The sequence below is a fragment of the Capra hircus genome, chromosome 18, assembly GCF_001704415.2.
Source record: "Capra hircus breed San Clemente chromosome 18, ASM170441v1, whole genome shotgun sequence".
NCBI classification, from domain to species: domain Eukaryota; kingdom Metazoa; phylum Chordata; class Mammalia; order Artiodactyla; family Bovidae; genus Capra; species Capra hircus.
The window spans coordinates 64,730,811-64,745,406 of NC_030825.1; the positions used below are offsets into that span (position 1 = coordinate 64,730,811).

At 59.2% G+C, this 14,596-nt stretch overlaps 1 protein-coding gene across 1 annotated transcript; it reads left to right on the forward strand.

Moving 5' to 3' along the window:
• Positions 217–14,596, forward strand: LOC102172431 (leukocyte immunoglobulin-like receptor subfamily A member 6). The gene is made up of 7 exons (XM_018063448.1): positions 217–326; positions 476–511; positions 690–974; positions 1,107–1,409; positions 1,575–1,871; positions 2,079–2,381; positions 13,663–14,596. Exons 1-7 carry the CDS (start codon positions 293–295, stop codon positions 13,965–13,967), a joined length of 1,563 nt encoding a protein of 520 aa, XP_017918937.1. The 5' UTR covers positions 217–292; the 3' UTR covers positions 13,968–14,596.

Sequence of the window (14,596 nt, forward strand, 5' to 3'; positions counted from 1 at the left end):
CCCTGGAGACCTTCTGATGTACAGGCATAGGAGGAAGCAGACCCTGAGGTGAGGCCCTCAGAGGGAAGGACATGGCCTGCTTGTCCACGCCTGAAACGGGCATCTCAGGAACACACTGGGACTGTCACAGGAACGAGAACAGGTTCTCATGAAGAGGCGGTTCCCCTTCCTGTGGGTTGCTGATATGACGTGAAGCTCCAGCCCCGGAGAGGACACACCCTGTGGTCTGTCTGTCCGGAGGGCACCCAGGTCTCCTCCATCCTCACAGCCTGGACCGCAGGGAGGAGACGCCATGGCCCCCACGCTCCCCGCCCTGCTCTGCCTCGGTGAGATGGGAGGGGCAGGGGAGCCCTGGTCTGGAGGGACCCCCCAGCCAGCCTGCTCCGTCAGGGGACCCCAGGGCCCCGAGGCTCCCGGGGAGGAGAGGCGCTGCTCAGGGCTGAAGGCACACCTCTCACAGGGCGCTCTCTTCCAGGGCTGAGTGTGGGCCTGAGGACCCAGGTGCAGGCCGGTGAGTCTGTCCCAGGGCCCAGCTCCCTCCTCCCCTGGCGACAAGGGTCTCCCCCAGGCCGCCGGCAAGGGGAGGGCAGCTCGGGGCTCACGGAGGCAGTGTCTGGTAGGTCTGGGCTGAGAGCCGAGGCCTGTGTGGGTGGGGACACCTGGTGAGCCTGCCTCTGATTTCCTTCCAGGGACCCTCCCCAAACCCACCATCTGGGCTGAGCCGGGCTCTCAGGTCCCCTTGGGGAGCCCCGTGACCATCTGGTGCCGGGGGACTCTGGGGGCCCAGGAGTTCCATCTGGATAAAGAGGGAAGCAAAGCCTTCTGGGACAGACAGAAACCCCCGGGGCCCGGGGACAAGGCCAGGTTCTCCATCCAACACATGGGACAGGCCCATGCAGGGAGCTATTGGTGCTACTACAGAACCCCCACTGGCTGGTCAGAGCCCAGTGCCCGCCTGGACCTGGTGGTGACAGGTGAGGGACACTCGGGGGCATCGGGCTCTGCCCTCGGGAGGGGGTCTGCTCTCAGGGGGTGTTCCTCTCCCACCCAGCCCTAGAGGGGTGAGGGGGGAGCCCCAGAGAACCAGCTGCCTCCTTCTCTCCTAGGATCCAATGACAAACCCAGCCTCTCAGCCCTGCCGAGCCCTGTGGTGACCTTGGGAGGGAACGTGACCCTCCAGTGTGGCTCTCGTCGGGGATTTAACAGATTCCACCTGACCAAGGAAGGAGAAGATGCGTTCTCTTGGACCCTGGATGGAGAGCGACGCCCCGACGGGCAGACCCAGGCCCTGTTCCCAGTGGGCCCCGTGACCCCCGGACACGGGTGGACGTTCAGATGCTACAACTTTTACAGGGAAACTCCCTGGTTGTGGTCGGCCCCCAGCGACCCCCTGGAGCTCCTGGTCTCAGGTGAGGAAGTCCCGTCCTGACCGCATACATTTCTGCAGACAAGACAACGTACTGAGTTCTGCTCCCAGGGGAGCCCCTGTGAGACGGTGGGGCCTGGGGCCGGGCCGGGAGAGGGGGATCCACAGGGGAAGCCATCCCAACAACCTAGGGCGTGTCTCTCCCCAGGGCTGTCTGGGAAGCCCTCCCTCCTGACCCCGCAGGGCCCCGTCGTCACCTCTGGACAGAACCTGACCCTCCAGTGTCGCTCTGACGTCGGCTACACCAGATTCGCTCTGTCCAAGGAGGGGGGACAGGATCTCCCCCAGCGCCCTGCCCGGAGGCCCCATGGAGGGCTCTCTCAGGCCGACTTCCCCCTGGGACCCGTGGGCACCATCCACGGGGGCCGGTACAGATGCTACGGTGGACACAGCCTCTCCTCTGAGTGGTCGGCCCCCAGCGAGCCCCTGGAGCTGCTGGTGGCAGGTGAGGGGCCAGCAGGTCAGTCGCGGACCCACCTGGGGCCCCAGGGGTGATGCTGGGTCCAGGGGGAGGGGTCCCAGGGAGGGACAGAGAGATGGGGTGAGGGAGGGGACAGACTCGGAGAAACAGAGACAGCGCTGAGGGGCCAGAGAGGCCTGCAGAGTCTCGCTCAGAACTGGCCCAGCGCCCGCACCCCCTTCCCCTCTGCAGGATGGCTCAGAGACAGCCCCTCCCTCTTGGTGCAGCCGGGCCCCTCGGTGGCTCCGGGAGAGACCGTGACTCTGCTGTGTCAGTCAGGAGACAGGACGGACACTTTCCTTCTGTCCAAGGAGGGGGCAGCCCATCACCCCCTGCGTCTGCGCTCCCAGGACCAAGACGGGCGGTACCAGGCCGAGTTCTCCTTGAGCCCTGTGACCTCAGCCCACAGGGGCACCTACAGGTGCTACCGCTCACTCAGCACAGACCCCTACCTGCTGTCCCAGCCCAGTGAGCCCCTGGCCCTCGTGGTCTCAGGTGAGGCCCAGTCTGTCCTTCTGACTCAGCAGCTCGGGGCTCTGTGCCCTGGGAGCGCAGGGCGGTCATGGAGGAGGGGGTGCTGAGGGAGGGGCTCCTTGAAGGAGGGGCCTCAGAGCCTGCGCCCCACCCTTCCTCCTGCACTGGGGTCCTGGAGGGGCAGGTGGGCCGTGTGAGGGTCTCGGGGAGGCCACAGGGCCACAGGGCAGAAGGGAATGAGGTGGGGACCCCGGTCAGCCCGGCGCACCCCTTCCTGGGCTCAGCCACAGACCCAGACCTAAACCTGGGGAGTCTCAGGGCTCTGTGCTCAGGGGAGACAGCCCAGCCCAGGGGGCTGAGATTCTCTGTGGGGACAATACCCCTCAGATCGTCAAGGGCTGGCGGGGAGTCGGGCAGAGATAGCATGGGAGCCACAGGCTGCAGGGGCCTGAGGCTGCTGGATGGAGGTCAGTCTGTGGAGGAGCAGGCCCGCCCCACCCCATTCTGCCCCCGGAGGCTGCAGGGATCGCCCCCTCCCCCAGGCAGAGCCAAGCTGCAGACGTAGAGGGCTGAGTGAGCGCCTGTAGGGGGCAGTGGTGGGTCCGAGAGAGCCACGGTTGGGTCTCACACTGGGACCCCGCAGACCACCGCTCAGGGGCGGGCCCTCGCCCAACCCCGGACCCCACAGACCACCACTCAGGGCCGGGCCCTGGCCCAACCCCTGGACCCCACAGACCACCACTCAGGGGCGGGCCCTCGCCCAACCCCGGACCCCACAGACCACCACTCAGGGCCGGGCCCTGGCCCAACCCCTGGACCCCACAGACCACCACTCAGGGGCGGGCCCTCGCCCAACCCCGGACCCCACAGACCACCACTCAGGGCCGGGCCCTGGCCCAACCCCTGGACCCCACAGACCACCACTCAGGGGCGGGCCCTCGCCCAACCCCGGACCCCACAGACCACCACTCAGGGCCGGGCCCTGGCCCAACCCCGGACCCCACAGACCACCACTCAGGGCCAGGCCCTGGCCCAACCCCTGGACCCCACAGACCACTGCTCAGGAGCGGGCCCTGGCCCAACCCTGGACCCCGCAGACCACCGCTCACCCCGCAGACCTGTGCTGTCTGAGCTCCAGCAGCTCAGGGTCTTGAGCAGGAACTTCTGAGACAGGAAGATACAGAGGCCCCAGGAGGCTCTCGAGGAGGACACGGCCCACCCACAGCCTCCCTTCAGGACCCTCAGGCCCCGCTGACACCCTCCCCCATCACCGCTGTCAGACCCATGAGTGGGAACGAGGACACCATCCCCGCCAGGGGCTGGGCTTGGGGCCACGTCCTCTCCCGGGAGGCGGGTGCCCTGGGCTCACTCCCAAGCTCCGGGTGACGGGGCCGGGCTGACCTGTGTGCCCTCACCCCAGACTACACGGTGCAGAATCTCACCCGCATGGGCCTCGCGGCCTTGGTCCTGCTGCTCCTCGGGATCCTGCTGTGCCAGGCACGGCACGACCGCGAAGGAGCCCGAGACGCGCCCGGAGCTGAGCACGGGGGCCCTCAACGCCCGGAGCATCGCCGCCCGGGACATGAGCTTCCAGCCCCGGAGCTTCGGAGGAGCCTCTGACCCCGGAGGAGAGACGGCCCCGGGGTGAGAGGAGGGGGGCGGGGGGCTCGGCTTTTGCTCACCGGGGCCCCCTCCCTCCCAAGGAGGACGCCCTGACTCCCGTCTCCGCTCACCCCCGGCCCGAGGCGCATCCCACATGCAGGGTCCTCACCCTGCACGCCCGCAGGCTCTGTCCACTCTCATGGAGGACGTGAGCCTCATTGTTCACGCCCTCCATCTCTGGTGTGAGCAATGACCTCCATCCCTTCTCAGAAACAGAACGTCGTATAAGTAACTGAATGAATGGGTGAAAGTGGGGCCTCGTTTGGAACAGTTGGATCCTAAACTCTTCCCTGAGCCCTCCTCTGTACCCCTCACACCCCTCTCTCCTCGTCAGAGGACACCCGGTGCAGTTTCTCCAGAAACACTGTCAGTGTGAGGGAACCCAGGCGTTTGAAGTTGCAGTCAGGGCTATGCTGGTAAACGAGCTCTGGAATATATCGTTTTGTAAAGAGCCCCGATGTGGGGTTTCCCTGGTGGTGAAGAAGCTGCCAGCCAGTGCAGGAGACACAGGTTCAGTCCGTGATCCTGGGGGACCCCACGCGCCAAGGAGCCACTGAGTCCGTGAACTGCAGCGCCTGAGGCCGGCACGTCCTGGAGCCCGCGCACCGCCAGAGTCCAGTGCTGCAGATGCCCAGACACCGCAGCGAGGGAGCAGCCCCGCTCACACAACCAGACACACCCCCGCAGCAACACAGACAACATCAGCTGGCAATAAATGCTTACAGAGCCCAGGGTGAACTGTGTGTCTCCTTTGGGGCAAACGCGCTCTGTGGCCAGCCTCAGGAGCCCGGGTGAACGCGCTCAAGGCTGGGGTGTGAAGGAAGGAGCAGGCAGACTTGCCCACAGGAGCGAGTCTGGTCCAGCCAGCCCCCACCGATGGCCCCACGCGCACTGATGTGTCCTCATTACACCTCAGGTAGGGTCGTCTCCACCTCAGCTTTATGCGCCACGTTCCCTGAAATGAGATGCCCACCTCCTAGTTCATCTGCAAGAGAGGGAAAGAGAAAACGATGGAGGAGACAAGGCTGACTGAAGAATCCCAGCACATCACGGGCAGGTGTGCTCATCACCCCGGTCAATCTGGAGAGGCGACAGCAACTCTCAGTTAACGGGAAGAGACACAGCACTGGCCCACAGTTGTATAACCAGAGGAAGATGCGTGCATGGCCACAAGTGTGCACGCAGAATATGGACACGTGGGTCGTTCACAGTAGAAAAGGTTACGGAAATCACTTTCCCCAAAATGAATGGTTTGGTGTCTATATATGCGACAGAATTTATACAAAAAAGGCACAGAGGTGGACTGCCAGAGTAACAGAGATCAGTTTCCAAGCCCAAGGGAGAAACACTGAGATTAAGCTGTAGGAGTCCAGTCCCTCACATCAAATTCAAAAGGCAACAACCTGGGGCCCAAATAAATAAAACAGGAAATGAAACGGGGGGAACAAGAGCTGCTACCAGGTTTCCCTGGTGGCTTCCCGGATAAGAATGCAGCCACCAACTCAGGGGCCACGGGTTCCATCCCTGCTGCGAGAAGATCCTGCACGGGAAGCAAATGCTGAGCCCGCGGGCCCAGAGCCCTGCCCTGCGACGAGACGCGCCATCAAAGTGAGGAGCCCAGGGGAACTGCAGCGAAGAGAAGAGCTTCACTGAGCTCAGCTCACCGGGAGGAGAGCCCCTGGGCAGCGAGGAAGACCCACACCATCCTCTGTAGCTCAGATGTGCCCGAGTCTTTGCGACCGCATGGACTGTAGCCTATCAGACTCCTCTGTCCCTGAGGCTCTCCAAGCGAGAATACTGGAGTGGGTTGCACTGCCCTCCTCCAGGGGATCTTCCCCACCCAGGGATCGAACCCAGGTTTCCCCCATTGCAGGCAGATTCTTTACCATCTGAGCCACAGGGAAGTCCAGCACAGCCAAAACTAATTAATAATCAATTTTAAAAACTGATACCTCAGAGATAGAAAAGTTGATGAGAGAGCACCGAGAACCAGTGTGTGTTGACCCATCCGACAGCAACCCTGGAAGAGACACACGAGTCTCGAGACACAGCCCGCCAGATGGAGGGGGAGACGCAGATAGCGCGAACAGACCGGCCGCTGGAAGCCACACAGAGTCTCTAGACGCAAACCACCAGACGGAGGCAGAGACGCAGACTGTGTGAACAGACCGGCCGCTGGAAGCCACAGAGTCTCTAGACACAGCCCGCCAGACGGAGGCAGAGGACGCAGACAGCGCGAACAGACCGGCCGCTGGAAGCCACACAGAGTCCGGAACGAGACCAGTGAAATCTCCACGCAGACAAAAGGCCAGAACTGGACGGCTTCGTGGAGGACCGCTACCAAACTGACAAAGAGCAACTTATGTGACCCTCTTCAAACCCTTCCAGGAGGCTGAAGAGGAGGAAACACTCCCACAGTCTCTCTATGAGCCACCGCCACCCGCTACCGAAACCAGACACAGACACACCCAGAAGAGAAAAGGCACAGAGCAGAGCGCTTTGGGGACAGACGTGCAGGAAACACTCCCACAGTCTCTCTATGAGCCACCGCCACCCGCTACCTAAACCAGACAAAGTCACAGCCGGAAGAAAAAAGGCACAGAGCAGAGCGCTTTAGGAACTGACGTGCAAAACACGCAACAAAATATTAGCTAGCCGAAGTCAACAACACACAAAAAGAATCACACACCATGATCAACTCACATTCATCCAGGGTCACAAGGAAAATTTAACATATGCAAATCGATCAGTGTGACTCACCACATCAACAGGAGAAAAGACAAAACACCACGCTCGTCTTCACAGGCTCAGAGAAAGCGCTGATAAAACTCAACATGCGTTCATCATAAAAAGTCTCCCCTAACTGAGTACAGGCGGAGGACAGCCCAACGTAATAAAACCGATTCATGACAAGCACACAGTCAGCACAGCACTCGAAGGTAAAAAGCTGAAAGCCTCTCAAACTCTGGGACAAGACAAGGACGCCCACCCTCACCATAGGCGTTCAACATACCAGTGGAAGCCCTAGGCACAGCAATCAGACAAGAAGAAAAAGGATTCAACTTGGCGGCAGGAAGGAGGGAAAACTGTCGCTGTACGCGGATGACGTGATACTCCATTTTCAAAACCCTGAAGACGGCACACACGGACTGTCGGAACCGGGGAGGGGGCACCCTGGTCTGTGGAGTGGGGAGGCGTGTTGTCTGGGTCTGCACCCTCTTCGTGTGTGTGTGTGTGTGTGTGTGTGTGTGCGCTCACGCTCAGTCGTGTCCAACTCTGTGTGACTCCACAGACAGTAGCCCGCCAGGCTCCTCTGTCCATGGATTCTCCAGGCAAGAATACTGAGGCGGGTTTCCATTTCCTTCTCCAGGGGATCTTCCCCACCCCGGGATCGAACGCGAGTCTCTACACCTCCTGCGCTGGCAGGCAGATTCTTCACCCCTGAGCCACCTGGGAAGCCCAAGTGCAGCCTACAATCACTCTGTTTCTCTCATTTGAGAACGGCGCCAGGTACCTGCTCACCCTTCTCGGTTCCCCTGTGTGTGTGGACTATCAGGGCTTCCCAGTAGCACCCGTGGTGAAGAACCCGCCTGCCAGGGCAGGAGACGTAAGAGACTTGGGTCCATCCCTGGGCCGGGAAGATCCCCTGAGGAGGGCATGGCCACCCCTCCAGAATTCCTGCCTGGAGAATCCCGTGGGGGAGGAGCCTGGCGGGCTACAGGCCGTGGGGCGCAGAGCGTCGGACACGGCTGCAGCACCTGAGCCCATACACTAGTTAGCTATCGTTTCTCTTCTCCATTCCTGGCCTCACTATGACACACTTCAGAAACTTTAATCAGCGCTTTAGGCAAGATGGCAGATCGGGAAGTCCCAGCCCTCAGCTTACATAGAAGCACTGATCGGTTCAGTTCAGTTCAGTCATTCAGTCATGTCCGACTCTTTGTGACCCCATGAATCGCAGCACGCCAGGCCTCCCTGTCCATCACCATCTCCCGGAGTTCACTCAGACTCGTGTCCATCAAGTCCGTGATTCCATCCAGCCATCTCATCCTCGGTCGTCCCCTTCTCCTCCTGCCCCCAATCCCTCCCGGCATCAGAGTCTTTTCCAAGGTGTCAGCTCTTTGCATGAGGTGGCCAAGGTACTGGAGTTTCAGCTTTAGCATCATTCCTTCCAAAGAAATCCCAGGGCTGATCTCCTTCAGAGTGGACTGGTTGGATCTCCTTGCAGTCCAAGGGACTCTCAAGAGTCTTCTCCAACACCACAGTTCAAAAGCATCCATTCTTCAGCGCTCAGCCTTCTTCACAGTCCAACTCTCACATCCATACATGACTACGGAAAAACCATAGCCTTGACTAGACTATTACTTGACTGATAAACTGGGATTATTGGGGCCAAATGACCTGTATGCAAACTGAAGAATCCAGCTAGTGAGCTGCAACACCTCCATGAGCAGGAAACGGAGAAGAACCAACTTCGAAAGGATAAGTGGAGCAGGTTCTGTTTCCCTGTCTCCCCTCCCGCAAGCTGGCACAGCTCAGCGCTGAGAGGCCTCCTTGGGCCCAGGCCCTCTCCTCCCCAGGAGAACAGTGGGTGCAGCCACGCCACGTCCCCAGGCTCCGGGCCGCTGCCTCAGAGACCACCTCGCTGCTCAGCTCACAAGAGCACCAGGCCGCAGACACACTTGGGGCCGCAAAGCAGGAAGACAAGGGACGGGGCTCTGTCTCTCGGAGGTTAGAGGAGGATGGGGTCCTGAGACTTCTCCCGCAGGGCAGGGGCACAACGGGGCGGGAGCACATCATCGTCTCCCCGACGGGAGGGCAGGGGAGCCTCACGTCACAGAGCACGTCTCCAAGGCTCCAGAATCTCCAACTGGGCTGGAGGCAAAAACCCACCATAAATCCGAGAGGAGGAGGCTGCTTCTCCTGGCGCACAGACAGCAAAGCAGGGCCACAAGAAACACCAAGAACCGGGAACCGTGGCTCCGCCCAGGGCGGCAGAGAAACTGCAGGAACACAGGAGATCTACGAGCTCCCTTACTATGGAAAATAACTGCCCTGAAGCAGCTCAGTGAACTGACCTTCCGCAAGGTGCCCAGAGCACAGAATCGGAAAGGACAGTCCCTTCCATAACCGGTGCTGGAAGAGCCGGATGGCAGCAGGCAGGAGGGGGAAGCGTGACCTGCAGCTCACACTATATGTGAAATCATCTCAAAACGCAGCACAGACTTAAACACAGGGCCTGAAACCATGAAGGAACAAGAGGACACAGCGGGGGCATCGTGACACGGGTGAGGACAAGGTTTCTTTGGATATGACGCCAAAAGCACAGGCAGCAGAGACGGAACCAGACCAGCGGGGTCCGGTAAATAAAACCTTCACAACAGAGGAAACCGTCACAGGAGAGGCAGTGGGTGCAACGGGAGATGCCTGCAAACCACACATCTGATAAGGGTCTACTGCTCCAATATACAAGGCGCTCACACAGCTCAACGCAAAGTAACACCAACCCGGCTTTTCCATGGGCACAGGACCTGAACAGGAATCTCTCAAAAGACGACACCCAAATGACCAAACAGACATGGAAAGGGGCTCAGCATCCACCTGAGGGGAGCACACCCCAGAGCCAGGAGATGTCACTGCACGTGTTACAGACACTCGGCTGCCAGGAAAAAGACAGCTGCTGCCGAAATGCGGAGGGAAGAGAGCCTTGTGCAAGGTCGTTGGAAAGGCAACCGGTGCGGCCACTGCGGAAACCGCATGGAGTTTCCTCAAACAACTAAACACAGAACCACCCACCGCATGACCCAGCAATTCCACTCCTGGTATGTATCCAAAGAGGAGGCCAGGAGCTCACAGACGTGTCTGCACTCCTGAGTTCTGCAGCGATGTTCCCAGTAGCAGGATACGGCGAAAACCTGGATGTCTGCCAACAAATAAATGCACAAAGGAAATGCCAGACACACTCACCCACACACACAGTCACACACACACACTCACACTCACACACACTCACACACACATTCACACACTCACACACATTTACACACACACATTCACACACACACATCCACACACACACAAACACACACACAGACACACATACACACACACTCACACACATTCACACACACACTCACACACACTCACAATCACACACACATATTCACACACACTCACACACACTGACACACATTCACACACTCACACTCACACACATACACACACACTCACACACACTCACACTCACACATACACACACACCCATACACACACACTCACATTCACACACACTCATACACACACTCTCACACACACTCACACATACTCACACTCACACACCCATACACACACATTCACACACACTCACACACACACATTCACACACACACATTCACACACACTCACAATCACACACACATATTCACACACACACTCATACACACTGACACACACATTCACACACTCACACACTCACACACACAATGGAGTCTATCCAGCCTTTAAAAAAGGGAACCCCGCCTTTTGAGACAACATGGGTGAAGCTGGAGGACATTATGCCGAGTGAAGCAAGCCAGACACAGACAGGCAAACGCAGCAGGAGCTCACTGGCCTGTGGAATCTAAAACAGACTCAGAGAAGCAGGAGAACGCAGTCCCCAGAGGCTGGGAGCGGGGATAACGCGGAGGTGCTGGTCACGGGGAACAAAGTTTCAGGGCCGCCGACGAGTGACTTCTGGAGACCTGACGTGCGGCGATGAGACTAGAGCTGCCCGTACTCCACTGTAGACTCAAACCTCCTCAGAGGGTAGCCCGGAAGTGTCCCCACCAGACCCGCAACCAATTTGTGCTCTTTTCACAGCGTACACGGAAGTCAGAACGTCAAGCTGTGCATGAGAAACAGAGACAATTTTTGTCAATTATACCTCAGTAAAGCTGAAAAGGTTTTGTTTCATTTCATTACACCAGGCACGTTGGGAGTTATTCCATTCCTGATTTTAGGCACTTGCTCCCGAGCTTAAAACGCATATTTACATTTTCATTTCTGAACACGTATGCATTCTCCTCCTCCTTTCGAAAGGACAGTGTTCTAGCTGCTGCACCTGAACTCTGGGCACTCATATACACGTGTGCGGGCATGCGCACGTCTCCCTCCATGCACGCGTGTGGGTGTGTCTGTGCGTGCAACTGTGTGTCTGTGTACTTTTCCAAAGCTCGTTTTCGGCCATGCGCTCCTCTCTGTGGCATCTCACTGTCTCTCTGCCATCTCTTAGTATTCCTTTCCGCGCGAAAACAGCATCTAAGAACTTGCGCCTCTGGAAATGCCTCTTTCACGCTCATTCTCTTTTTATCAAGTTACCTGAGAACACTTCCTATTTTGAATCCAGCCTGTAACTCAAGTACTAGGAGAGGAAAACCCTTGTCAAGGTTAAGGGATCCATGCCCCCAGAGCCCACCTCCTCTCTCAGGACCTGGGGGGTTGAGGCTGAGGCACAGCCCACAGCGCGAGGCGGTGCCGAACCTCCTGGAAGCTGGTGAGTGTTCTGCATGAAGCTCTCACTTCCGCCCCTTGCAAGTGCTCCGACTCAGGGGGAACTCTTCCTGGTAAATTCCCTGACGACACTGCTCCAATAGCCTTTAGCGCCCCCTTTTGGTAGGGGGAAGTCTGCTCCCAGTGGGCTGGTCATTCTCTTGATGGTAATCTGCGTTTTCTACAGGAAGTAGTTTCAGGACATTTTTAGGGCCTCAGTCCAGTCCACCTTGATTTTTTTTTTTTCAGTTGAAATTTACTTAAAATACAATGAACTGTTTCAAATTGTGCACTTCAGTACGAAACACTTTTTTAATTGAACCTTCAGTTTCTCAGTCTACTATGAAACGTCAAGATACGGATGGTACTCTCTTTACTGTGCAGTTAACTAACCTATTTGTTGCCGTAGCTGCCACACACAGGCTCTCCGTTGCAGTGGGGTCTTTAGCTGAAGTGCGCCCTGTCTGGATCCCTGGCCAGTGATCGAACCCTAGCCCTAAGTAGGGAGCGCCGAGTCTCAGCCAGGGGCCCGGCAGGGCGGCCCTCGGGTGTCTCGTGCACATTCGTGAGTCCCAGCCCTTCGCAGGCCGGTTCTCGTCAGTAAAGGAGCCTCTGTTATTTATTGCTCAGCTGTTGCTGTCTGTCCTGAGCGTCTTCCCCTCTGACACTTACGGCAGGTGCCACCCTGGCCCTCAGCACAGCCCCGCCCCTGCTGCCTCTCCCTGTCTGCTCTCTCTGCTGCATTCTGGAACATCTCCTCAGTGCTAAACTCCGATTTCACATGTGGCCGCTCAGCTGTCCGCTCCACTGCACGCCTTTTTTAACGTGTTGACTTTACTGGATTGTTCAAGTCGGAAATTTCCAACTCTTTCCAGTAACTGCCTGTTCCTCTTCAAAATAACCCACATGCTAGCCTCCCTTTATTCTTCTGTGAGGATGGGTGCCTGTCTGTGTGCACACAGGGAAACCTCTGCCTCTGACCCCGAGACGATCCCCGCCGCCGGGGGCCACACCGCCTACCTCTCGGGCTTTGCTGTGGTTCCCTCTCCATTTGCGGAACTGTCTTTCTGCCCGTGTCTGTGGCTACGTGCTTCAGAAACACGCTCCAAGCACGTCTCAGCGTTACGAGCAGAGGAGGCCCTGGGTGGGCACCACGCTCACCCCCTTCGGTGCAGTCTCAGCCTGCAGCCCTTCAGGCCACCCTCTCCCGCCGTCACCTTGTCTGGAAATTCACCGTGATGACAGCAGCAGGAGCCCGCAGCTCCAACATGCAAAGGAGGAACCTCAGGTCAGAGAAAGGGCACCGCCACCCCAGGGACAGGAGCAGCGGGCACGCGTTTACTGGAGCATCCGTTCTCCATCAGGGAGAGAGCATCTCCAGGGCCTGGTGACCCCGTCCACGCTGAGGACCCCACGGAGACCTGCTGATGGGCGGGCGGAGGAGGAAGCAGACACTGAAGCGAGCTCGCAGAGGGAAGGCCGTGTCCCGGATGCCCTCTACTGGCAGGGGCGTCTCAGGAACACACTGGGACTGTCATGGGGACAACGCCAGGCTCTCAAGAAGAGGCTGTTCCCCTTCCTGTGGGGACGCTGATGTGAAAGCTGCGTGACAGGAAGCACCAGCCCCGGAGAGGACACGCCCTGCCCCCTCATTCTGCCCCTGGAGGCTGCAGGGATCGCCCCCTGCCCCAGGCAGAGTTAAGCCGGCAGACGCAGAGGGCTGAGCGAGCGCTAGTGGGGGGCAGTGGTGGGTCCGTAGGAGCCATGGTGGGTCCCACCCCAGGACCCCTCAGACCACCACTCGGGGCGGGCCCACCCTGTGCTGTCTGAGCTGCTGCAGCTCAGGGTCCTGAGCAGAAACGTCTGATGCAGTAAGAGAGGCCCCGCGAGGCTCCCGAGGAAGACACGGCCCACCCCCAGCCTCCCTTCAGGACCGTCAGGCCCCGCTGACACCCTCTCCCATCACCACGGTCAGAGCCGTGAGTGGGGATGAACAGCATCCCCGTCAGGGGCTGTACTTGGGGCCATGTCCTCTCCCGAGAGGCGGGTGCCCTGGGCGCAAACCCCAGTTCCGGGTGACGGGGCCGGGCTGACCTGTGTGCCCTCACCCCAGACTACACGGTGCAGAATCTCACCCGAATGGGCCTCGCAGCCTCCGTCCTGCTGCTCCTCGGGATCCTGCTCTGCCAGGCTCGGCATGACCACGGAGGAGCCCGAGAGGCGGGAAAGGAGCTGAGCACAGGGACCCTGCACCACCTGGAGCACATCCCCAACCTTTGGGAAGAGCCTCTGAGCCCAGGAGAGATGTGCACAGCGGGGCGGGAGGAGGGGGGCTGGGGGCTTGGCCTCTGCTCTCCGGGGCCCCCCTCCCTGCCGGGGAGGACGCCCGACTCCCATCTCTGCTCACCCACGGCCTGAGGCACATCCCACATGGCAGGGGCGGGTCCTCACCCTGCACGCCCGCAGGCTCTGCCCACTCTCATGGAGGACGTGAGCCTCATTGTTCACGCCCTCCATCTCTGGTGTGAGCAATGACCTCCATCCCTTCTCAGAAACAGAACGTCGTATAAGTAACTGAATAAATGGGTGAAAGTGGGGCCTCGTTTGGAACAGTTGGATCCTAAACTCTTCCCTGAGCCCCCGTCTGGACCCCTCACACCCCTCTCTCCTCGTCAGAGGACACCCGGTGCAGTTTCTCCAGAAACACTGTCAGTGTGAGGGACCCCAGGCGTTTGAAGGGACAGTCAGGGCTACGCTGGTAAATGAGCTCTGGAATATATCGTTTGGTAAAGAGCCCCGATGTGGGGTTTCCCTGGTGGTGAGGAATCTGCCAGCCAGTGCAGGAGACACAGGTTCAGTCCGTGATCCTGGGGGACCCCACGCGCCAAGGAGCCACTGAGTCTGTGAACTGCAGCGCCTGAGGCCGGCACGTCCTGGAGCCCACGCACCGCCAGAGGCCAGTGCTGCAGATGCCCAGACACCGCAGCAAGGGAGCAGCCCCGCTCACACAACCAGACACACCCCCGCAGCAACACAGACAACATCAG